Source organism: Melanerpes formicivorus, unplaced genomic scaffold, assembly GCF_026170545.1.
Source record: "Melanerpes formicivorus ecotype bairdi unplaced genomic scaffold, bMelFor1.0.p_v2 SCAF_5, whole genome shotgun sequence".
Taxonomy (NCBI): domain Eukaryota; kingdom Metazoa; phylum Chordata; class Aves; order Piciformes; family Picidae; genus Melanerpes; species Melanerpes formicivorus.
Window position 1 is genome coordinate 9,359,260 of NW_027142357.1, and position 26,249 is coordinate 9,385,508.

Genomic DNA, 26,249 nt, shown 5'->3' on the forward strand with positions numbered 1-26,249 from the left:
AATGTCTAACATCCCTTGAAAGCCAGGGGAAAAAATGCTGCTTTAGGGCAAAAAATAGTCAGTCACCAACTTCCATTCACAGAATCACACCCTTCCCTCCTCAACTTTTCTTACCTACACCATGGTAAACTGAGGACTGAGAGGAAAAATCAGACCCCAGGACACTCACTCTGGGGGAATTTACCATCACTTGCTTTAGGCACAACCCACATGGCAAGGTTGGAGGTGTAATTTACCTACCAAAGGACAGAGATCTTAGGCTGTTAAAGGTAAAGGCCTAAACACAGCCCATAGTGTCCACCTTTGCATATCCCCAAATCCTGCATGCTCAGTGACTTCATCCTTCTTGACCTAGCAGAGAAGGACTGATGTCTGCCCCATTTCCAACACTATCAGGGTTTCCAGGTATTAAATCTGGTATGTGATAAGCAAATAGCTGTAGCTTCAGATCCAAGATGAAGCTGCAAGATTATTGGGGTGAAAACATCTGCCAATTTATTGCATGAGCTCTACAGTATAGTGAAATAAGCCTTGTGACTCCCTTTTATTGGAGCCACCTCTGAAATCAGCACTGCTCTTGCAGAAATACTCTCCTGGTAGCTAGGTTTTGCAAAGAGATCACAGGACTTTGTCAGCTCTCTTGTTTTCCCTGCTATCTCAGATTTCAGCCTTAGTGCTTTTAAGTCTGCTGCATTACAGGATTTTCACCAAGGAGAAACAGAGAAATGGGTATTTCAGAGAGCATCAGACATCCCTAGTTAAGGGACGTACATTCTCTCGTGAGATAAAGGTGCTACTAATTGATCTTTTAATCTCTGTGTAGTAAAATTATGACAGCAGAAAAATTGTCTCCTGCTAGCAAGAGAAGTCAGGCCAATAAAGAAGGATGGAGAGAGAGAAGGAAATGAACTGCAGGTCATCTCTTCCATGCCAAGCTGTAGATTTCTGAAATAGCCCTGAATTCAATGTAATTTCTCCTGGGTTGCACACTTCCCATGCTAGAATGAACAGATTGAGGTTAGTTACCTTAGTCAATGTTCTGTTGGGGGGTACTGGCCTGATATCAAACTGGAGATCTTTTGTCAAAGGCAGTCCAAAGCTCCAGCCACCATACCTGAGTGAAGACCAGAGGGAAATGCATTGCTGTTTTCATTCAAAGGCTTCAACATCTTTGGTTGGTGCATGTTAGCTGCCGCTATCACCCCAGTTAATTCTAGCCTGACTTAAAACAACTTTCCCAGTATGTTGTGTGTGTTCAAGCCAACACTGATGCAGGAGCCCTTATTTGGGTGAAAAACAGGGAAACAGAAACTTGACAGAACTATCTCAAAACTGTTCTGTAAGCCTCCATTTGAGAAGCATTTTGGAGCTGTGTGGTCTTCTAACTCACTTGCCTAACACATCAGAATAAGATGGCTGCTTCTTAACCAGAAGAGGAGCAGCTCAGTTTAAATCAATGGAATATGAACGTACTCCTTGACAACCTTAATGGTAGGCTATTTTTGCCCCCAGACATGCTGTGCAGGCTGTGTTGCTGAGTCCAGACACACTAAGGGCTCTGACAGTCCCATGGTGCAAGAAAACATTCAGCTTCTAATTTCACTGCAATGGATGCACTTGTTTAAATGAAGCACAATATGAGGCTCTTCAGAGAATCAAACTTGGAGGAAAACCTCTCCCCAGGGTTTACTTCATGACAGGCTGTGTCAGATTTTCTTATTTTTAAGAATTTCTGTGCCAGACAAGGGCTTGTCTGCAGCTCCAGCCATTAACGTGTCAGCTGATTGACATGTTATCCCTAGGCTATCTCTGCTGTGATCAAGCAGAGCACTTCCACACACCTTTATCTTTGATTCCATGATTGCAGGACATTTTACCTCCTTTCACCAGATTCACAGAGATCATCAGCAAGGAGACCCTTTTAAACCCCTACTGCACTGTCATCTCTTCAAGCACAGTGGATATGATATGTATAAAAGGCTGCTCCCAGTGCAATTCAGAAGAGAAGGACTGGGGATCTATCTATGCTGTACCGTTTCTGCAGGAAGTCTTTGGTAGTTGCTAGGATGTAGGTCTCCACATTGTGGCCTGTAAGGTTGTAGACTGTCCGTGTGGAGAAGGTCCTTCTGTGAGGGGGAGTGTAGTTTGTCTGTGGACACGTCTGAGTGGAGTCAAATGAATAAAAATGTTAGTGCCTGTGTTTTAACTAAAAAACTAGCATATCAGGACAACATTGAGAGCTGATGATGGCAATATTCTGGTCCTGGGACTAATTCATACAGGAGCTGATGATTTGGAACTCAGGGTGCAAAAAACACATGGCATACGTCCCTGTGTGCTATGCTGAACATATTTAGCAAGGTGCTTAAAAACAACCTTCCCTTAAATTTGTGATTCAGTTCTACTGACATCAGTGAGACCTTGAAATGTGCTTCATGCTACATAGGAAGATTTTTGCTGAATTAAGGCTGATCTTACTTAGCAGAGTGCCAGAGTGATTGCACAGACAGCGGCAGGGGGCAAAACAACTCACAAAGCAGAAAAATCTGTGGTGGCCTCAGACTCTCATCTTGCATTGCACAGCAGTGATGCTCTGCATTTTTGCTTTACTGTCAGTCACTGGGAATATTTTCTCGAGCTTCAGAGAAACATTGGATTAGTCCTGAATATATAATTTAACATGCTGAGGGTCAAAGTCACATTGACTGTTTCACAAGGTTTAAGAGTCCTACCAGTCAGCATCCTGTAGGCTCCTTTCAGCTCATCCATAACAAAAACCCTGGCCACCCCCACTGTGTATCTGTTCATAATTTAATATCAGAATACACAAAATAGCTTCACTTATTCTGAAGAACACCTGCCTGTGCCTGCCAGAAGTGAGAATCAGCTTTGAACACTGTCCTTACTTACCAGAGAAATGATAGCAATGCTTTTATTGATGTGTTAATCATATGTCCAGAAAACTGCATAAAATAGCTGCATTTTAATGGAATGACTATGAACACTCAGCTAAGGACATGCTTTATTTTACAAATGGTATCACACTGTGCCGTGTGTTTGATTTCCTACTGGAAAAAAAGCTGAAGGTGGGTGAACACCACTGCAGGGAAGAAAGCTCAACTTCAAACTGGCCTGTAAAACTGTAACATCCTTGGGGCAGAATCTGCCTCTTCCTCATGTGCATGTAAAGACACAGCATTACCCATATCTGTTTCTTTATGTACCATCATAATGCCAATAACTAATGTTATTAATCATCACTATTTGTAATAGAAAGCAGAGTAAAGTCAGATGGGTATAGACTTTGCATAAAGTTGAATTCTGAAAAGCAAACAACAGAAATGGCTGTGCTTTTACATAATGACACTGCTTGTATAAAATGCAATTTTCCTCTTGAATACATGGTCACCTCTGCTAAATGGGACAATCATCCAAAATGCAAAAACACTATTAAACCTTTTCCCACCACAGGAAGCAAGGCAGGTGCACTGGCAAGCAAATCTTCTGGGGACACTGCTCCCTCTCCTGTCCCCAAACTGTTGCAGACAGTGGTTATCCAGTGCACAAAATCAAACAAGGCCAAAAAAAGACAGGAGGAATTTAAACACTGAGTTCCTCTTAGTGTCATGCCCACCCACAAAACCACTCAAATAGTCCCCCAAACCCTCTCACTTTAGGTTTTATGCAAATTACCTGGATTCCATGTGTGCAGTTGCAGGCAGAGTATGTAGATCTCTGGTTTCCACTCATAATCCACTGGCCAAGCATGTCCTCCTTTAAACACTGCCTGAAAGTGAACACATTTTCCTCTGAGGTCTTCTCTGCTCAGGTGTGCAAATGATACTAATTGCTGTCATGTTCAATGACAGCAAGGATGGCAGTGAGCAGCTTCAGTAGAAAAGCAGACCTTCTTGTCAGCTCTGGGTGCTTCAGGGAATGCCCATCCTCCCACTGCCTTCATCAGAGAGCCCTCACTACTGCTCTCTGTGCCTGTATTCATTCAGCTGATTAGAAGGAATTCAGACATAATTTCATTCCCACTGTAGACAGTGTAAGGAGATAGCACCCAAAGGCCAAAATCACCTCAGAGAGCAGAAATAAGGACTATTGTCATTGCAATGACTAGGCAGTCACTGCAAATACTCAGAAGAAATATTTGCCAGCAGATACATGGCACATGTGAGCATGCAAGTCTACCCAGGGTTTTACTACCAATTCCTTGAAAATTTATCTGCATAGCAAGAAACAAACAGCTTTTAGATGCATATAACAAAAACTATGCTGAGAACTTTCTGGGTGGGCTCAGTGTTTTAACTGGGATTACTGGGGAGGGCTGTCCAGGGAGGTGGTGGAGTCACCATCACTGGAAGTGTTTTAAAAGAGACTGGATGAGGCACTTAGCACCATGGTTTAGTTGATTAGATGGTGTTGGGTGATAGATTGGACTCAATGATCTCAAAGGTTTCTTCCAACCTAGTTAATTCTGTATTCTATGAGGACTACTTCCAACATATAAGAGTAACTTGCTCTTGTCCTGGCATCCTGCTACCACCAAAGCTATTTCCTTACTACTTACAGTAGTAAAGGAGTCCACTTGTGGTGGTGAATACTTCTGAAGGCCAGCAAAGAAAACCAGTGTCAAGGTCTTGTGAAGGTGTGGACATCCCAGTCTCAGCCTTAAAGCATGGTATAGTTTCCTATCTGAGAATATCTGCAGTTCTGTGCTGACAGACACAAGCCTTCACTCCACACAGGCTCTCAGTAGGGCTGAGGTCTGCTTCACACCAATCATGACTACACAGCTCCCTGCACAGAACCGACTTGTGTCCTGCCAGTGCAAGTCTGTGAGCAGTGCAAGCTGGCACCTGCCGGCAAAAGGGCAGTTAGACATCTCCTAATGAGCTGAAAGAGCCTGCAAGTCAATCTGAAGAGAGGCAGGAGGTATTTTTTTTTCCCCCTCCATGTGGCACCAACGTATGAAAATTGTGCAGACGATCAAAGGCAGTTATTAAAGTCTAATAGCCAACAGTGTTATGTCAATTCTCTTGCAGAGTCAGAATTTAAATGGGAGAAAACCAAGAATTACTTACGAATTGCTTTCATTCATGCATGTGTTGTCTGTTCCAGGGAAAGCAAGCATTGAAGCAACTAAAGCATCTGTGGTTTCATTAAAATTCCTATGATTTAACAAAGAAAAAAAAAAAAAAAAAAAAGAGAAAAACAGGAAAATGTTCAAAGTGCTTCTACTACACTGAGCAGAGGAAAACTGTCTGAATGAAAATGGGATTTAAGTTGTTAAATAAATGATTCTTTGTGGTACTAACCCTGCAGGTCACGGAAGTGCATGCAGTACATGAGGACAGTCACACAGGTTTAAAAGGACTGCTCATTGCTTAGAGCTGCACAGCTACACCAGGGATCTGCTGCCTCTAGATCTAAGCAAGACACTGATAAACTTTTGGACAATCAAGATTCTGTTTCCAATGAAAAAGCACCTACTGCAATTTTCAATCACTACTTCCAGTCTTGTCTCAATGAACTCTCTCATTTGGTTTTGGTCTTTCAAGGAGATGCTTCTCTTCTGACCCAGCTCTCTAGCAGTGATCCATCAGGAGAAGCAGAGAACAGTAGGAATAAAGGACTCAGACATGCAGTTCTGGCTCATTCCCCTATCTTGCAGGATTGAAGCAGAAAGGCATGAGGAGTCCTGCGAAAGAACACCTAAGAGCAGACATGCTTGCTTTAGAGCTGAATTTTATATTTCTAACTTAAAGCTGAGAACTACTGGAGAAAGACAAACATTCACATCACGAAATGAGAATGATACAATAGTAATAACTTCGGTATTCGGATTTTAGAGCACAATTACACAATGAAGTGGTGACATCTTAATCACACAGAAAAAGCATGTGCCCTTCAAATTGGTATTGTTCCTTGGACTAGTGGGGCCTGGGCAGGAAAATATATCCTGTACTGACAGAGAGGACTGCAATGCAGACATCTCTCCAGATGGATAGAAATAGATCCAGAGTTGTTATGTTGGAGACAACTTGCTTGGAGACTTCCATATCACATCAGGGGAAGAGTGTATATATTAAGAAAATTCCTGTGAGGCAGTATGGCTTTCACAAGGATGGAAGACTTCAGTGGGAAACATAAGGAATGCTTCTCACATATTCCACAGTTAAATCAAACTGAACCTTCCCTCCACCCCCCCCAAAGCTTTCTGATTGCTGGCCTGAGCCAAACCATCTCCCCCAGAAATCCCTCAGGAACAGGATTCCTACACCTTACCTTTGTCATGTAACTACACAGATAACATAGCTGCGTGTCACCTGTATAACACTTTTCCACTGTGCTCAGAAATAATTCTGATGGCAAAACTGCCTCTTTATAAGACGAGTGGGTTTAATGATGACCAGGAACACCACTCACCCAAAGAAGTCTGCTTGGTCAGATGTGCCGTACAGAGAGGGAGAAAGAAGCAGTTCAGGATACTCAGTCTCCTTAGTCCTCAGCATCCCAAGCCCCATCGCAGCTGTCACAAAGAGGACTGGGAGGATGACCTGAGCAATGAAGCCTCTGACATCCCGCCGGGTATGGTGAAATCTCTTAATGAACAAAGCTGATGTCTGCTTCAGCAGCAATGGCAAACCCTGCAGGCTTTTTGATCTGATCAGGAGCTGATCTGGGTATGAGAGAGAAGGTATGTTATTATGGATCAGTATTTGTGATGGTGTAGTATATTTAACTTCCTGCACTCCCTGTTTTAGAATAGAATAGAATTAACCAGGTAGGAAAAGACCTCTGAGATCATCAAGTCCAACCTATCATCCAACACCATCTAATCAACTAAACCATGGCACCAAGTGCCCCATCCAGTCTCTTCTTAAACACCTCCTTCACAGATGGCACACCAAAACAGCTCAGTGAGAACATACACAAAGGTCAAGCTTTGGACAGGGCTCAGATTTGGACTTCTTAGTCATAAGCTCATGTAGCACCACTTATTTTTTGTTTGATTTTAGATGTGTGCTTATAGTGAATTCATTCTGAGACCTTAGGAGAGTAACACAGGCTTCCAGATTCAACAAGTTATCTACATCCTACCTACCCAGCTGCAATTTACAGTGGAAATGTCTTATTCTTTTATATGTGTAAACTGCATTTCAACATAATTTAGAAAGCAGGTCCTCAGACAAGACAATAAGATAATTAGTCCTGCACTAAGAAGACAATGCTTCTGAACCCACTAATCTTTTGTGTGGGCAGGGTGGTGGTATACTAAAAGCAGAGCCAAATCCTGTAGAACCTATTCCTCTTTATGAAATATGAACACATATAACACAACATGAAGCAAATCCTTTTTGGTGCTCTCATTACAGGCGACACAAAACACTTCTCTATGCATATGAGTTACTGTGAACAGTAACATTTGCAGTGCAGGTCAGCTCTGAGAAGTGAGCATGAAAATATTTCTGCATTGTCCCTTGGATGCTCCCCAAACCATAAATGGTGTATTTTTAAACACAAAAATTAATGTTTGTCCTCTGAGAGAACATTTTAACCAGGCGTTTGCTCGTTTTTGGGCCATGCCACCTTTTGCAGCTCTCAGACACTCAAAGATGCTGGTGTATCTTGATTGTCTTCTGCACATGAATTTATCCCTGCCTAGCCCTGTGAGCTGTTTTACCATACAACAAGGCTGCAAGCCAACAAAAAGCAGCGAGAAGGATCCAGCTCACAGCTGTGCTGCTTTTTGCACCAGGCTAAGGAGCTTCCACAAAGTTTCTCTCCTGATCTACTAGTTATGTAGAAACAACTCTACATCGATTACAGAAATTGCCTTCAGAGGTATACACTTGCTCTTTCACCCACAAAATGTCTGTGATTAGTTTAAAATTTGGATCCATTTAAAGGAAAGCAGATGCAAACAACCCCCCTTTTAAATTTATTCTGTGATTCAGACTATTCCAAACCAGTGGATCTAAACAACTGTTGAGTACTGTACTCCTAGTGTTTTATTGGTTTTGTAATTCCTGCTTGGGTGAAATGTGGTTTTCTACAAAGAAAGAAGACTGGCAGCTCAAATCAGTCCATCTGTCACTGTTTGTGACAAATGTGGAGGTAATTTAGTACCATCTCTTTCTGTGAAGGTATCTGTGCTCAGAGACATTTCATCACTGCCAATTTGACCACTGGCTCCAGGCAGCTGTTGGGGCAGTTCAGCATCTTCTTGCTGGTTCTTCACAAGCTCTTTCGTCAGATTGAGAAACACCTATGGAGCAATAAAATATGAAGGAAAGTTGGTCCAAATAACTCCATTTACCAAAACAATAATAATGAGAATGGACTCTCCTACTTTGTAGCTATAGCTTGTGCAGCAACTGTGGATTACAAACCTCTTTCTGTTTGCCCTTTGTGCTCTGTGAGAGAAGCTCACTTTTTTCAGTAGGAAACTTTTGCTGTACAGCTCCTTGTCACGTCCTGTTTCTCTTCTGCTGCAGCAGTGAGAACCTACACCTTTGCAGTTGCCCCCTGGACTTACTTTCTCTTAATAGGACCTGATAGCTGACTACTGAGTAAGTGTAAATGAGGCTGTGTTTCAGCTCAGGCCCTACATAACTCTACGCTCTTCATGCCCACACAGTAAGCAGCACGCAGAAGGCTCTCCCTGCATGACACCTTTAAAAAAAAAGAAGGGCTGTTTCCCTGTGATATTTTTCCCTCTGGGCTCTAACAATCCTGGCTGCCTCCATACTGGGAGTGTGCACAGTTGTGGCACCTGAGCTGCATGTGAGACCTGCTGTATAACTCCTTGCTGCCTCAGGAAAACACCTTTAAGGCAAGAATTTCTAAGCAGAAAAGTGACAAATCTTCCTCCTTTCTTTCTGCAAGAAAAGGGTGGTCACTGCTGATTATTTATATTTTGTTTCTGATGCAACTAAATATTTGTGTTTATTGCCCAGAGAGTTCCCATGGTCTGAAAGATGCCTGTGTGACTCACTTGCACAATACAGCATCCACACTGAACTTGATAATTTGGACAGTTTGCTAAATCCCTCCCTTCTGACTGCATCTGTAGACAAACCTTGATTTGTGGAGACCAGGAGAATAATTCAAACAGAAACACCTCATTGCCCTCTCTCTGTAGTCTAACTCCAGTAGTTCATTTGCTGGGTAAAATGCCAAAAAGCTGTTAGCAAGGTGAGAGAGTGGTACACTTTATGTATTTATGTTGTGTATAGATTTATGAGTACATCTACGCATTCACATGCTCATGAGTGTAACACAGGAAACTACCAAAACACCTCTTCCCCTGTCTGCAACTCTCACATCCAAATCATTCTACTGTCTAGCCCAGGAGGCAGAGCTACACAGTGCTGTGAAGTTAATGTCAATAATGTTTCATTAAATTGAGTGGATCCTGAGCTCATACCTCTTCCACAGTTGTGTTTGAAATCCCGTAGCAACCAAGGTGGAGATCACTCAGGCTGGTATCAAGGGCTCTGAGAAGAGCCTGGTAGGCTCCTGAGACTGTGGATTTGAAAGGAGGAAGCACATACACAAGCTCTCCACCAATATCCTCCTTAAGATAAGCCTCTGGGAGGTGAGACTGGATCAACGAGGTAACTGCTGTGGTGTCACACTCCTCTATCATGTTCTGAAAAAGGAAGAGAACACTTTATGGTCACTGAAAGGGCTGTGAGGTCAAAATTCTTCCTGCAGACTTTAGCCCAAGTCCTGCCCCAGAGCATAATCAGCAATCTCAGGTATGCAACATTTCCAGTTAAATATCAAAAGGAGATGAAAGTGGGTATCTAGCCTTTGAGTTCCATGTTCAAGGTCCCTTTCTGATTTTCTAGACTGCCTGTTTATAGGGAGACTGGGACTGGACTGAATTAACCACTTTGTACTAGCTAGAGGGTTTGTAATACAACAGTAAATGCCTAGCCACAAGAGAGCTGACACCTGAACTTGGTTGCCAGCACAAATACACTTTTCCCCACGAAAAACAGAGCTTGCACAGGGGTCTTTTTTATGTTCTCTATATTGCCTGCAGTTTGGAAGAGGGGCTGATGTCTTATGGTATCTGCATGTTGTCCTGTGTGCTGGGGCTACTAACAGCACTGTAATAGATGTTATCAAGAGCAGAGTTGCCCCCCCCTTGCAAGCACAACATTTTGCCTGGGGACAATTAATATCAATGGATTCTTCCCATCTGCTGTATTTCTCTGAACTCCAGAGCTCACCCAGCTTTGCCTTTAACCCTCAAGGAGACCCTATTCTTTTTCAGCAAAGCAGAGCATTGATATCCCTGTGTTTTGAGGGCCACAGAGGCTGTGCTGCAAAATCTTCTTCTACTTCAAGGGATGTGGGGGGCCAGGCTTTCTGATAGTATCTCTCACAGACAAGCAGCATGCTCACATCCAGATTCTCAATAGTTCTTTGGTACCACTTATTGTCCTTGGATCTGTCACTCAGCTCATGCTGCTATAGCTATAAGTGTCTGTATCCCTATCTCTGAGCAAGCCTTGATGGCACCCCTCAGAAGTGAAGCTGCTGAGAGCTCTAGCTCAGCTCCAGGCAAATTTGAAAACCAAAGAATCTCTGCCTCTGCAACCGGCAGTGCCTGATGCAGTGACTGTGCTCATGGGACAAAAAAGGGAGCATAAAATTGGCTGCACCTGGGATACAGGATACTTAAGTTCAGACCTCTGCTCTGCCTGTTAGAGCTGCAAAGCTTTGTGTAGAGTGGCTGAAGATATGACTCCTGTGTTTTGGAGAACTTTCCATATAGGCTGTCTCTTTGAAGGAAGCTTGTGCATACAAAAAGCATGTGAATTCCAGCATGGGACAGGAAGAGTGTACTGCAATCCGCCTGTGTCACTGGCTGAGGCATATGAAAAAAAATTGATCTTCCTGTCAGCCCAGAGAAACAGTCCTGTAGATTCTTGAATCTGTGTGTCCAAACCCAATGACTTCAATTTAAAACACATCCCATTTTCATCTGGGCATAAAGAAATTATTCCATGAAAGTGAAATTATACTGGAACAACCATTCTTCTGCAAAGTGAAATGAGCCTTCTGCAGCAAGCTTCCTTTTTATTTTTGTGGGGCATTATGACAGGTCTCCTTTCTTCATATGACTGATTCAGTTTCCCACTCAAGATGCTGAAAATTTAGCACCCACTCAGACACAAACCTTCTTTTTCGTGAGTGTCAAGTGGTATCCATCACCAAATGTTTCTTTGAGGTAGAATGGAGAGCCACAGCATTTGAGGCCTCCATGCTCTAGGAAGGCAATTCGGTCACTCAGAACTTCTGCTTCATCCAAGTGATGTGTTGAGAGAATGATGGTTCTGCCTGGAAAACACAAAGCTCATGTCAGTCACCACAGAATAAACATGTGTGAGTACAGGAAGCAGGTGAAAGTTGTGCTGAATGAGGGGAGGCAGCACCAGGTGAAAATCGACTGTACTGTTTTATAGTTATTAGTGAAATTGCATAAAAGGCATCATTAGAGTGAAGCTGAAAGTTTCTGTACTGTAAGTTGTGTATTGTGGCTAAGTTACTTTTCAAATGACACTGTGAATTTAGAGAAACCAACCAGGATGCACTCTGAGGACTGCAAAATCCCAGTCTCCCACGGTTTGTTCTCTGTGGTCTCTAAAACCCACAGTTGAAAGCCACCGATAGCATATTTGCAAAAGTGGCACAAATCACCTTTGCCAATCCCCAGCATCTCATCATGGTACCTTTTTTATTCTTGGAGATAATTTCCCAAATACTTCTTCGAGAACATGGGTCCACCCCTGTGGTTGGTTCATCTAGTATCACCACCCTTGATCCACCCAGGAGAGCGATAGCTATAGATAACTTCCTCTTCATCCCCCCTGAGAGGGAGCCAGCTAGCTTGTGACGATGACTGTACAGTCCAGTCTCCTTCAAAGTCCTTGAAAACAAACAAACAAGAATAACAACCACAAAAGGTTGTCCTTCAGGCATCTTTCAAGGCAGAGGATCTGAAAATACCCCCCAGAAAAACATAACTGCAAATGAAAAACTGCTCAAGTATGGACTGATCTACTGCATGGTCACAGTGCAGGGAGATGATTTACCCTGTAGTTCAGTCACTGGCATTTTAATTTAAAACATTTTTTGGGGATGTTTTCAAAGTTTCCATCTGACAAGTCAAGGTTAAAGGCTCATCCTCATCAACTGAGAACACCAAGATCCAAATTCCCTTGGATGTTCTGGCTGCTGCACTTCTCCACAGAACCAATAAAGTCAACATCATCTTTCTGACTGGATGATTAAATCTCTTTCTAGGGAAAACTGTAAAGCAGTAAGGACTAGACCCCTAGGCCTGTATAAATTCATCTCCAAAGTATTGCCACATTTATTGCTTGTAAACCCTCCAGAGAACAGAGATTGTTTTCTTACAGACACAGATATCAATATATTCCTCTAGTCAGAACAAGGCATTATATGAAATCTACCCAGGATCTGCAATGGCCCTCAAAATGCTGTGGCAGTGGTATTACCACATAATAATTTTGGCAGCACCCTCTCCCTTCTCCAGTTCTGCAATTTTATACCTCTTCACTTCTTGGTAGAGCTCCTGTTTACTCCAGTGAGGGACTTTGATGTACCCGTAGAGCAGGAGGTGTTCCTTTGTGGTGAGGTAGTTAAAAAGAACATTGTGCTGCATACACACCCCCATGTTCTTCCTGATAACTTCCTGGTCAGTCCTGATGTCTTTGCCATACACAAAGATAGTACCTGATGATGTAGGGAACAGCCCAGTCAAAATAGATCTGAAAGGGAAAGATAAATAGAGAAGGAAGTTAGAAAAAGCAGAAAGCTCTATGTAATTTTTTCACATGATCTTGTACCTATTATTACTTCCAAACTTTTCTTCACCATCATACGTCTTCCAGCCAGAGACCACTGAGCACTGCTTCATCTGATGTCTGACCATGCTTTGGCAGACCACTGGCCAATTAACATCAAAAGACATCCTTTGACCCTCTGTGGGAAAGTGAAGGCAAGTACCAAGCTCATACACTGAACTCGGGCTATTTTTCACATGTGCTTTTATCTTCTTCAGCCTTCCTTTCCCTATGTCACACCATTGCATATCCCATACATCAATACTCATGAATGCCCTTGAATTCCAATTTAATCACTGGGAATTCATATAATGCAGTTACTCTTCATTCTTTGAGGTTTGTAGGCAGTATCCAGACAGCCTCATATGGCTAACCACAACAGAGATTGAAAACCACATCTTCATCTTACTAACCACATCTGAGCATGGAAGCCTCATTTCACTGCTATTATTAACAAGAAATGGGAGAGGACTCTCAGACAAGATACTCACAGTGACCAGCACTTTCATCTAGTTCAAGGCAATAATCACCTACCTAGCAGACCCAACAGACCTGAGTCAAACACCCTCTGCTCAGAATAACTAGTTGCATATCATCAGTCATTTTTGGTGCTGTCCTGCAGAGACAGCAGGGAGAAGGTACATCTCTGACTGCCCTTCACCTTCCCAGAGCTTCTCTGTATCCTGGGACTTGTAGCCATTATTAAAAGGAAAGAAGTAACTTTTGACCTTACTCAGGATTTGAAGCCTGTACTAAGTTTCAAGAAGCTATTATACTTTTCTGCATATCACCTTTGCCTACACTTTGCAAACAGGACATGAGATGAATTGATAATAAGCTGAGATGAAGCACACATCTGTCTTACTGGTTTCTGGCTCTTCTGAGGCTCCTATTTATCAGCTTAATGTTGCTTTCAGAATGATGCACATATATATCAGTGGAGAAACCAAGTTCTACAGATCTGTTTTAGTGTTGTATTTAACAGCTCAAATAATAATTTATAAGTGGCAAGGCTGGAAGGCCTGAAAGGCCAATGTATTAATCCACTGCCATTCCAGTCCAGCCAACACATCAGTTTCTACAGCTGAAGTATACCTTTATTATGCTTTCTTGCTAATAAAACTTCAGCTTTGGTGTGTGCACAAGCTACCCACAGCTTTCAGAACAACCTAACCCCAGGCACCAGAGCGTCATGGAACAAAATGCTAGAACAGTTGCTGTGCTGTGTATTACAGGTATCCTACTAGATTTAAAAGCCTGCTCCTAAGCAGAAAAGAACCTGTAATTCTAACAGATGAAGGGACTGATGAAATCATCCATGAGCAAAATAAAACTACAAGAGAGATTTGGCCTAATGAAGTATCTTATTCAGTCTCCCAACAGTGCACAGCCCCACTTGCTTTCTTATTCACTCAATCAAGCCCCATGGTATGAAGCAAAGCAAAGGATACGCACATGGTCGTAGTTTTCCCAGCTCCATTGTGTCCCAGCAGGGAAGTGATATTCCCTTCATAGAAGTTGAGGCTGAGGTTGTCCACTGCAGCTTTGGATCCATAAATCTTTGTTATACCGTGGAGGGCAACTCCCAAAGTGAGATCAGTGGGCTCTGGTTCCAGGTGAGGTGACGGGGCACCTTTGACACCAAAGAGAAGGATCAGAGGACAGTTACCGCACTGCAGCAGGAGCCTGTACTACTTTTTTTTTCTCTTTTCACCTCAGAGGGAAGCAAGGCTTTTAAAAACAAAACTGAGCAAAAATAGGTGTCTTTCAGCTAGGAATGTAGAGAACATTTCACAGGATAATTCTGGGATTTATCCCTTTTATTTCTGCAGCTTCCAATACTTCCTGACAATAAGCATTAACCACTTTTGAAAAGGTTTCATATTTAGATGCTTCTGAGCACCTAACTTAATTTATACTAAGCAAGCACAGAAAATTAGAGGACATACAGCAAAACTACTGAGCTATTTTCAGTTAGGTAGATGCAGGAAGCTTTTATCTGTGATCTCACAGTATGTTACAGGCTAAATATTTAAAGAGATGAACAAAGAAGCACACATCCCTTTTGCTAGGTGGAAATTTGTATTTGCTTGTGCAGATAGAAGTGTATTTCTGCATAGAGTGAGAAATACACATCCAAGGTAACTGCTCAGCCACAACATACACAAATATGTATGTGAATATCAATCAGGACTGGATTTCCACATCAAATAGGAAGAACAAGTATAGTTTAAAAGCCAAATCTCCATTCAGGGAAGTAACAGCTTCCAGTTTTTCTTGTGTCACAAAATAAGGATCGATACAGAAATGTGCTTTCTGAGCATGGTGCCCTTTTCCAAGTTTGGCTTTCTTTACAGAATCACAGAATGGTTGGAGTTGGAAGGAACCTCCAGAGGTCATCTAGTCCAAGCCCCCATGCTGGAACAGATTTGCCTAAAGGAACATGTCCAAGTGGGTTTTGAAAGTGTCTAGTGAAGGAGACTCCACAACCTCTCTGGACAGCCTGTTCCAATACTCTGCTACTCTCGAAGTACCTACAATGTAAGTTAGTAATGCTACTCAATCTAGAATTCACCTACATATCTTATTATTGAGAGTGGCTTCTTTCCTTAACATCAGCTTGGAGAGGAGAAAGCCTCTTCGTTTCTCATTCCAGAAAGGAAGGTAACTGTTGTATTCAATCCAGTAAGATGGAAGCAATGGGAAATACCAGGGAGCAGCCATGCCATATCTACCTGCAAGGAGAAGAGGAGTTTCATTCTGGCATCTGTTTCTGAGGAAGAAACATTATGTGGGTACTCTCAAAATAGCAAAAATAAATTCCAAGAGAGCTCTCCCCTTTTGATGTACTCATGTACCACTGATACTTGGTGGAGAATTTGTCTGATTGACACAATAGGGAGCATTCACTAATTTGTTATTCTGAGTAACTTCATAGCTGGAGGGTAGGAGTACTTTACATTTTCCACTGGGTAGATTTCTGTATGCCACTGGACTGCTTCATTAGGTGGGGAAGAAAAGAGAAAGACAAATGTACTGGCTCTTGCCCAAGGCAGGAATTACTTTTTGAAATCAAATGATGTAAGAAACAACACAAAATCACTTGACTGACAAATGCAAGCTAACATGCTCTGTTCTCATTTTCACCAAGCAGACTGCAAACACATCCTTCCATGTTCCTCCCATCTTCTCAGGAGTCCCACCAACCCATGCTATAAGCGAAGGAGCCCTAATCCTCCCTTGCTTTGCTCTGTCTCAGTTTCATTAAATCTCTCAAACATCCACAAAGTCATACTGCCTTTGATATAGAAACAGAGGTGTCCTGTGTGTGCAAACTGTTCTAGTGCCTGAACCATGGGATCAGCCAGTGCACTATTCGTTGTTTTCCAAAGGAGATGGTACAGGGCTAGCCTCAATGCTTCATGCCCTTACCTGGAAAAACATTCCTTATATACCATCCCAGGATGAAGTAGATGAAAGAGTCTATCAGAATGAGCCAGCACATCCAGCCAAAGGACGTGTTGTCGCCAATCATTGGAGACTTATACATATTGTCCCATTGCAGACCTGCAGAATGGAATTTAGGAATACAAACAGAATCCCTATTAGTTAACAAAATGTCAGACTCATGGGAACTCCAAGCCTAGCTTGCCTACAAGAAACATACCTATGCCTTGTGCCTCATATCGAGCAATGTACTGACTTGCATAGCTGAACGCAGTTGGAGATAGCAGACTCTGTGGAATAAATAAAATTGAGTTGGTCTCAAAGAGAAATTAAGCCAGTCAACCAATCACATACCACATTGGCTTGGTCCACTAGTCAGAACAACTAATTGGTCTCTTCTTCCAACAGTCACAAAGAGCACTGGCCCAGGCTTATAATGGGTAACACTTCTGGTGATAGACATAATACGTCTTCTTAGAGCCTGCCTGCCTTTTGCTTCCAACCCCAATTTCATCTCTCATACAAGGCTTTATTTGAGGCTTTTGAAATGCCGGCTGACTTCTAGAACCCTCATACCTATGTATTTTATTTCTACCCTTGGTAAGAAACAAGGCCTTACATCTATTCCCATGGCTAGGAATTTGAGATACAGGAGATTAAAGGATGAGCAGAGCCAGCCCTCCTTCATGGCCCTGCTACCTAAACTCCTTTCTGAGACAGACTCATTTTTCACGGTGCTTTTGTTTTACAATTCAAAAGGGCAAAGTACATATCTCAACCTATTCTGATTCATCTAGCAGGTGGGAATTCATTAAAATTCCACATGTATTGCTTTCAGTCTTGGGACACAACTAATTCTGAGTCTCACTCAAACAGGCCATGGCCAACTCTCCTGTTGTAACTGTCACTGATGGAATTCAGAAAGGCATTTAATGCATGTATATTTGTAACACAAGGTATAATAAAAGCTGAAGTTTATTGAAGATAAGCATCTGCCTCCACACACATGGTCCCTGTAATTGAGAAACAAAACTTACCAGTAGGCTCTTCACAGAGAAGCTCAAATGATTCTCGATGACAAGCAACACAATGAAGGGAAAGAAGGTGAGGATGTACACAAGACTGCCCACCAAGGCTGCTATGTTGGTGTTATTGAAGAAAACACTGATGAAGTAGCTCATGGCTATGATGGACAGGCTGTAGTCCATAAGGTACAGGAACAGGAGTGCTGTGTTTGTTTTGGGAAGTATGTCACCCACTTTTAGAACAATGATGAGGAAGGTGACAGTAATTAGAAGGAAGACGGCACACTCTATGAACCAGGCGATGAAATGGCTGCTGGCATTAACACCCATCATTTTCATGTACTACAGAGAGAAAGGGAAAAAAATCACCACAAATGACAGCTCGTTATTAGGAGATCTTTCTGCTGATATTGAGCTGTTGCCTTCTTTTTTTTAACATGTCTGGACAGGGCATGCAATCAAACAATGCTCTCTTGTGCTTTGCCATACTGCACATCTGATAACCAGGGAGAAACCATACACTCACATTTCTGGAATGCCCTAGGATTGCAAAGCATTCTATTACAAAAGAACAGCACAGACAGGATCTGTGAGTATGAAAAGTTGCAGCCCAAAAGCTGCAAAGCTGGTTTTAGATGTAGATTTGTAACTTTTCTAAAGCATGTGGGTTAATTTTTAAAATAATGCTAACTGATTCTGTGGCTTGAGTGTAGAAGCTCTTCAATATCCTTGAAACCAAACCATTTCTCACACAACCGCAAGACAACAAATAATGCTTAACTACAACAGTTATAAGGAAGTAATACTCATTTATATTAGTTGATGATCAAGTCCACAAGACTTGTATTAATCTGTTAAGTTTGTATTATTGCTAAATCCAAAAGAAACCACACATGCTGTTGTCTTGTTGTACATTATACACTTAAGATGACTGACACTCTGGTTCTTAGAGAAAATGAAACTGGGCTCCTTAAGCTAGAGTAAGGGGCTGCCAGCTAGCCACATGGGGTTCACTCATTCTCAATTTCATCACAGTGCACAAAGTGCCCTTTCTTGGAAATGCTTTGGGTGAATCAGTATTTGTTTCCACGGTATCAGATACAAACCATACCTGCTCAAGCTCTTGTTTCTTTCTGAAGTTTAGATTTTACAGAAGTTCTTTGCTGCTCATCTCTGTTGATCATGTTTACACTGAAAACCTAAGCTAATTTCATAAACTCCCTAAGCCTCAATGTCATTTCTTTTTCAACAGACAACCTGAATGAAGAACTTCATTTCAGAGGAGCTGATGTAATATGTAGCACCTTCTGAAATATTAAGTATAACAACTTCAAGGATAGGAAATAAGTCACTTTTCATGTCTTTGTCCCCAGTAGGTATGACTCAAAGTCAATTTTTAGAGAGCTTTAAATCTTCAGAAAACTTGCAATTTTGTGAGAGCCCTTTGTTTCCAGTGTTCAGAACTGCAAAGCAATGTTCTCACCACTTGAAGGGCAAATGCCCGGCATTTCTCTGGTGTTAAGCTCAGTTACAATGTCAGGTTTCAAACACTGCAGGTCAAACAATAGGTATCTGGAATATTATTTTCCTTAATGCTTGTTTTGCTCCATTTAATATTGTGCATGAGACATATACCCACTAATGAGGAAAATCTGTTTATAATTCTGCACGCCCCAGAAAGTTTTACCGTACCTCATAAAGCCTCAGATCTTTCTCTTGAACAAGTGTTTTAACAAAATCAGCTATAAACAGCACCCAGGCAGCCATCAGAGCAAATGGAAGAGAGTAGGTCACGCTGGTTAAGAACCTGTAAAAGGCAAATGCAGGCTTTTGTTGAATATGAAATGTTCTGGGGATTAGGGTTTTATACAGAATATATTCTTCAGAATAATACTTTGTCACCAAAAAAGACATGCTTATATTTCAAAATGTGGAGTATAATTAATAATTACAAAAAAGCTATTTTGCCATTGCATTGGATTTTCTACTCATGAAACTCCTGACTGTTCAACATTTTTGTAATTTTTTTTTTTAAATCCCAGAGGGATTTCCAGATGCATTTTGTAAGTTTTGCTCATCAGCATCCTGGCAGGACCAGGAACCACCATGGGTAGTGGCATTTCCTGACTCTCTGATGGGGTGCATCCCATGTGCAAATAGCAGCCAGCCATAATTCCCAGTTTTGTGAATAGAATAGAATAGAATAGAATAGAATAGAATAGAATAGAATAGAATAGAATAGAATTAGAATAGACCAGGTTGGAAGAGACCTTCAAGATCATCACGTCCAACCCATCATCCAACACCATCTAATCAAATAAACCATGGCACCAAGCACCCTGTCAAGTCTCCTCCTAAACACCTCCAGTGATGGTGAGTCTACCACCTCCCCAGGCAGCCCATTCCAATAGGCAATCACTCTCTCTAAGAAGAACTTCTTCCTAACATCCAGTCTAAACCTCCCCTGGCACAGCTTGAGACTGTGTCCTCTTGTTCTGGTGCTGGTAGATGTAATAGACATATTTTTTATCAAGCCATACTTCCTGGTGCTGAAGTTTGGATATAGTTGCTTCCCTTCTTAGTTTCTGTCCTATTACTCCTGTTACTGTGCATCCAGGTGTACAACATGGGTTTCATGATTCTTGGCTCTTCACTTTAGTTAAAATCTCTTTCTGTGCCAAATGTGCAGGGAAAAACAAACAAGCGCCATGAGGGTGATGAGACACTGGAGCAGGTTGCCCAGGGAGGTGGTGGAAGCTCCATCCCTGGAAGCTTTTAAGGCCAGGCTGGATGGGGCTTTGAGCAACCTGATCTAGTGTGAGGTGTCCCTGGCCATGGCAGGGGGGTTGGAACTGGATGATCTTTGAGGTCCCTTCCAACCCTGACAATTCTTTGATTCTATGAAACAAACAAGCAAAAGCCCCAATGGCCAGCAGTAAATATCTCCTTTTCTGAGGAAAGTTTTTACAGCAGGAGATTTACTTCTTTGTATCTACCAGGCTTATGCTTCCTCTCTCATTTCTAAACCTGCTTAAAAAAAAAAAAAAAAAAAAAAAAAAAAAAAAGGAAATAAAACCAAATCAGTGTTATCCCTGAGAAAAGCTGAATGTACAACTTTGGTGAGAAATTAATATGAACACATTTGGTTTATTTTTATTTTTTATACCTTTAAAGCTGAAAATTTCCCATAAATCAGCATTTTTAGGAAAAACTTCCATGCAAATGAAGCCACATTTATACAAAAGAATGTAAAGATGCTTCAGTAGCTCTACTTGTTCTTTGCTGTTCGGAGTTTGCTTCTTGTTTTGGGTTTGGTTTTTGGTTGTGGGTTTTTTTTTTTGACTACTACCTTGTGCATGATCTCTAGGCTATTAAAAATTCAGCATTTCCCAGCACCACTCGGTACTGGTATAACTATTCCCTCCTTTTCCCTACAGGAAGGTAACTATGTGATAACAATAGATAAACAGGCCTTTTACAATGACTTCTGCTGGATGCAAATCCAAAGCCTTTAGGTATTTTAATAATTGAGCAAACTCTTGTCCCTCTGAACCTGGGGTGGGGAGGGAAACCTGAAGGCAAGCAATTTCTTCAGCAGCCCAAGAAGAAGAAAACAAGCAGATAGGACTGTAGTAAATGCCTCCAGCAGCCAGTTAATCACTGTACAAACTACCTCACAGCAATAATCCACGTATTTGCTGCAAGAAGTTGACACCTGGTTTGAATGCTTGCTGCCTGAGTACTTGCAGGTACTTTGCATGCTGTCTTCTACAGCTATGATAGCTTCCAGATAGCATTTTAGCCCATGTAGAAGCCACACAGGCTTTTCAATGGAAAAAGCACCTAGGTCTAGTCTGTACTTTTGGTCCAAGTGAGACTCTCATGGCAGAAAGGAGTGACCACCCAACCTACCAGTACTAGCCAAACAGAAAGGGATCTAGGGGTACTGATTCACAGCCAGCTGAACATGAGCCAGCAGTGTGCCCAGGTGGCCAAGAAGGCCAATGGCATCCTGGCTTGCATCAAGAATAGTGTGGCCAGCAGGAGCAGGGAAGTCATTGTGCCCTTGGACTCTGCACTGGTTAGGCCACACCTTGAGTGCTGTGTGAGATATTGAGACTCTTGAACATGTCCAGAGAAGGGTGACCAGGCTGGTGAGAGGCCTCGAGCACAAGCCCTACAAGGAGAGGCTGAGGGAGTTGGGGTTGTTTAGCCTGGAGAAGAGGAGGCTCAGGGGAGACCTTATTGCTTATTTCTCTCTACAACTACCTGAAGGGAGGTTGTAGCCGGGAGGTGGTTGGTCTCTTCTCCCAAACAATCAGCACCAGAACAAGAGGACACAGACTCAAGCTGCACTGGGGAAGTTTGGGCTTGAGGTGAGGAGAAAGTTCTTCACAGAGAGAGTTGTTAGCTGTTGGAATGTGCTGCCTGGGGAGGTGATGGAGTCACCATCCCTGGAGGTGTTCAAGAGGGGATTGGACATGGCACTTGGTGCCATGGTTTAGTAGTCATGAGGTCTTGGGTGACAGGCTTGACTTGATGACCTTTGAGGTCTTTTCAGACCTTATTGATTCTATGATTCTATTTGCTGAACATGCTTCACTACTCTGATGGATGCTGAAACCCTCTCCTTCCCTGTGTGTTTGGCCACCAGCTGCAGTCAGGGTAATAACTCTGAGGAAGTACCATGTTGCCAGCTTTCCAGCACAGACCAAAATTGCCTTGCTGGAGGGGCAGGTCCTCAGCTGTGACAGATTTGCTTCTCCCTACTGCGTTTGACAGAGATGCAGTTTATACTAGCTGCAGATCTGGCTCAAGATGAGTGGAAAGTGATCCAAAACTTTTTGATCTGCCTTGCCATTCAAAACTTATTCTGATCCACACACAGTTCACACTTCACCATTTTGTGTCACAGGCTGTTAATCCTGGCAACTCAGCTCATCAAAAGCTTCCCTGTCCTTCCTCCTTATTGCAGAGATGAGTGATACAACTTATCTTTCCTCTTACCCTTCTTAAAGCATCTGATGGGCAACTGTACTTAGAACTATTCACTAAACACTGAACATTAGCTAGAATCACTGGAATGAACAGCAAATATTGCAGCTGGATAGCTGCATCACCTGCATGTAAATGCCTGCAGAACGAGCCAACACTCATATTTAATCTGACTGCCAATCCCAGTCTCAGTTCCACCATGTGTAATAAAACAGGGACAGAAAATTTTACCTGCTGTAAACCTTACAGTTACCATGATGATTCAGGTATATACAGAACACTGAAAATGAAAAATTAGGCAAACTAAACAGAGTCTGTTTATACCAGAATCCAAAAATCCTTCTTTTGTTCTGTCCTTTGGGGGAAACAAAAAAGACAACAACAAAACACACAAACAAAACCAGCCAAACAAACAACATGAAAAGAAACCCGAACCAACCAAACAAGCATAAAAAATAATCAAGCCCCCCCAAGCCTAAAACCAGAAAAGGAAACTATTTCTATGCCATATGAACATGGTATTAAGGAAACCAGCGGAGCTGGTGAGATCCACCAGGTAGACAAGATGAGCTTACACAAAGCGTGAAGACGAAAGCCACACAAACTTACATATCCTTATTGTAGCAGGGGTATGGCATGGCCTGGACTTGAACAGCTATTTCCTCTGGTTTCTTGCCAGTCTGTAACTCAATAATGGCTCTTTCAATGCTGTCCTGGATGTAAATAAATGCCCGGCTGTAAATCTGGCTCTGCGAGGTGGAGTTGTGCGGACCCACAGTCCAGATGCGTTCCCTTATCCTGTTGGTGGTTTGTGTGATCCTGCTGCTCATTCGGATAGTGTAGTTGAGCACAGGAGGGAGGGCTAGATCCCCATAAACTGAGTGTCCAGGGCTGGTATGACTTGAAGGCAGCTTGAAAATGATACCTTGGAAGAGAAAGGGAAAAGGCTTTCTTTCAGTCAACAGCACAGGAGCAGTACACACAGATATGCAGGAACTCCTCATTTTTATAAGCTTTTTCTACATTACAATCCATCATTTAATTTCTTTTCTGCACAAATAATGCTCAGATGGGTAAGCTGCTTATCAAGGGTCTAGAAGGGGAAACTATACATTACTGCAGCTACTTTCAAAAGTACTTTCAACTGTGAACAATGATTCTGGGTGCAAAATACACCGTAGAGCCCCTAAATCTTCACCCACTGAGAATTCAGAAGAGCAAAGGCTCTCAAAATAACCAACTGCATTGGGAAAAAATCTTGCTGCTAACATGGACTGGAGGGTATTTGTTAGATATGTCACTTGGCACCTCTCATGAAAGTGCCCAAAGGTGCTCTATGAATAGAGCTCACATAATGATGATGCAACATAAAAACCTCAGGAATGTGGTGCTGAAAATTGCTCATGACCTATACACTTATTTTTGTGCCCACAAAGTCCTGCAACGCTGAGACATCCAAAGACTATAAAAGCTTGTAAGTTCCTGTTAGGAGATGGCATGCTGCAGATACATTTTGACAAATAGGACTTTTGTCTTGTTTTCTTTTGAAATGTCTGTTTGAGGAGAGGCAATATTACAGAAGTTTTTCTCTCCAGAATATTTTTACTGATGATTCCCTGTATAAAGCATAAGATGGAATAGAGGACAAACTTGGAAGAAAACTGCTTCTGTGGGAACAGACAAACATTTTGTCAGTGTCTGAAGTTCCAAGAAAACAAAAAATGTTTCTATCTGTCTCTCAATTATGATGCATAAAGCCAAACATGTCACAGGACTTACAAGAAAATCCTAACTGAGGAGATATTGGGCATTCTTTAAAAATTAAGACAAATTTGTATTATTCAAGTTAATATAAGTTCCTCATCCCTACTGCCCTCTGCCCGTCCCTGTGGTCTGATTTGAAGCTGAAATCCAATCCCACAACTGTGAAAAGTGTGACTGAGAAGACCCAATATAATATTTCAGTGTTTTGCTAGAACATCTCAAGAGCTTTAAGAACTTTAAAGTTCATAAAATGTCTCCTATATGGCCTCAATGATCTTAACAGTCTTTTCCAATCTTGTGATTCTATGATCTCTTTCTTGATCAAAACATCTTTTCCCATGGGGGCCTGAAAGAAGGCAGTTGTCATGAAGATCTCCTAAGGGCAGTGAAGTTTCATTCAAACTGAGAATTAACCAAAGCACCAGTTAACCAAAGGCTTTCTATACAGACAGTAAAGGTGTTAAGGGAAGAGGAGGTATGAAAAGGAGCGTTGTAAAACACTGCCTTAAAGAAATCTCAGTGCTCAGGTGCCACACATGCTGGCTCAAAATTGATTCCTGTGTGGTAGGAGCTGTGACCACAACAGCTGCTGGTGGAAAGGCAAATTTCTTGTGCTGAACTCTCACCCTTTACCAGGCTAGGTCTAATTTACAGGGGGATTCAAGACAGTCACGTACTTGCGAAAAGCTCATTCTTCAGAAAGAGCTCTTTAGCCACCCTTTCCAGCTCCTCTAAGTTTTTGACTGCCTGAATACGATTAAACGAGACACAGGAGGACACGTTCACAGCAAGAGTAGCTAATGTATTCAGCTGATCAACAATGTCAGAGTTGTTCTGGAGCTCCAGTCGAATATCATCTGAAAAAAAATAACAACAGACAAACCAAACACGGAGGCGTCACTACACACGGCACAAAAATCCGTCACATCCTCCCACTCCTTACAATGACACCAGAAAGGAAAAATAAAACCCATCATACTAAACATTTAAGTGTAAAATACATTTCTGCACTTATCAGTGCAATGAAGGCATGCTGTTAACCCAATTTTTATGTTAATCATTTGTAATATGATCATGAGCTTGCCTTTGTGAGGGTGCCAGCAATGGGATGTGACAGCCATCCCAAATGAGAAGTCACTACCAACCTGCTGAGGTTTTAGACTTGCATATGATGCTCGCCATTCATTCCACATTTTATGGGTTTTGGTGTTATCAACTCATCTGTTGAGCTATTCTGTCTCAAGGGAGAAGGTGCTTCGTCAAGGAAAAGTTATGTCTGTTGTGCTGATGTGTGTACTAAACCTGATAACGCACTTTAATAGAGATGCTGCCGTTTCCTGTCGTTTTAAAAGGTGACTGCATAATGCAGTGTAACTAATATGGAACAGCTGCTGCAGGCATGATGATTTTATGGGGAGCTACCAGACAGGAGATGCTACTCACAAAGTAACACAGGAGTTATGATAAACAATACGAAAATAGTCTTCTGGCTGCAACAGACTGCACCCACTCTTGGTTTATATTGGGTTTTGCTGGCATAACCCACATTTATGTTGTCATAACCCACATTTATGTTGTCATGTATGGCCACTCATTGAGCGAGTGGGTAGGGACAATAAGACCAGCTAGGAGGGGAGCATGATCACTATGCTGTGCGCTAACAGAGAATGTATCTACCACTGATGTCAGCTGATGACTCCCACAGTGCAGATCAGCAGCTCTCACCTTGAAGGACCGTGCAAGAACAGCAAACTTCAGCAGAACTCCTATGATGATGCCTCTGGCTTCATCAACCTGAGCACCTTTATCTCGTCCTTTTTTTTTTTTCTTTTTTTTCCTGCTCTGAAAAACTCTTCAGTTGATGCAAGTGAGTTCTCTGCATTTCCCAGGAGAGTCCCAGGTAGCTCATTTGCAGAGATCATTATGGCGAAACAGTGTCCTCCAGTGGCCACTCTCAGCTGCAGAGACTGCCATTCTACTATCACCTCAACACCCTTCAAACATCTCTTTATGCAAGCCCTTTGCTTTCTAAGAGTCTTTTCCCAAAAACCTCAAGATTTTTGAATCACAGCTGAGATTGCCTTGCACTAAACCATCCAATGCTGGCCAAAAAATAGCAATA

The 26,249-nt window shown here is 42.2% G+C and overlaps 1 protein-coding gene across 1 annotated transcript in view; it reads right to left on the reverse strand.

Moving 5' to 3' along the window:
- Positions 1 to 26,249, reverse strand: part of ABCA12 (ATP binding cassette subfamily A member 12) — a 96,300-nt gene that overhangs the window by 22,677 nt on the left and 47,374 nt on the right. The window contains exons 22-39 of the mRNA XM_068138007.1: positions 24,805 to 24,984; positions 22,973 to 23,288; positions 19,061 to 19,175; positions 17,381 to 17,710; positions 16,564 to 16,633; positions 16,329 to 16,463; positions 15,476 to 15,631; positions 14,352 to 14,529; positions 12,603 to 12,821; positions 11,760 to 11,956; positions 11,207 to 11,367; positions 9,440 to 9,664; positions 8,140 to 8,278; positions 6,436 to 6,688; positions 5,091 to 5,177; positions 3,694 to 3,787; positions 2,034 to 2,161; positions 1,027 to 1,114 (exon numbers count right to left, since the gene is read on the reverse strand). Coding sequence (XP_067994108.1) covers positions 1,027 to 1,114; positions 2,034 to 2,161; positions 3,694 to 3,787; positions 5,091 to 5,177; positions 6,436 to 6,688; positions 8,140 to 8,278; positions 9,440 to 9,664; positions 11,207 to 11,367; positions 11,760 to 11,956; positions 12,603 to 12,821; positions 14,352 to 14,529; positions 15,476 to 15,631; positions 16,329 to 16,463; positions 16,564 to 16,633; positions 17,381 to 17,710; positions 19,061 to 19,175; positions 22,973 to 23,288; positions 24,805 to 24,984 — 3,071 coding nt within the window. The remainder of the gene's footprint in view (positions 1 to 1,026; positions 1,115 to 2,033; positions 2,162 to 3,693; positions 3,788 to 5,090; positions 5,178 to 6,435; positions 6,689 to 8,139; positions 8,279 to 9,439; positions 9,665 to 11,206; positions 11,368 to 11,759; positions 11,957 to 12,602; positions 12,822 to 14,351; positions 14,530 to 15,475; positions 15,632 to 16,328; positions 16,464 to 16,563; positions 16,634 to 17,380; positions 17,711 to 19,060; positions 19,176 to 22,972; positions 23,289 to 24,804; positions 24,985 to 26,249) is intronic.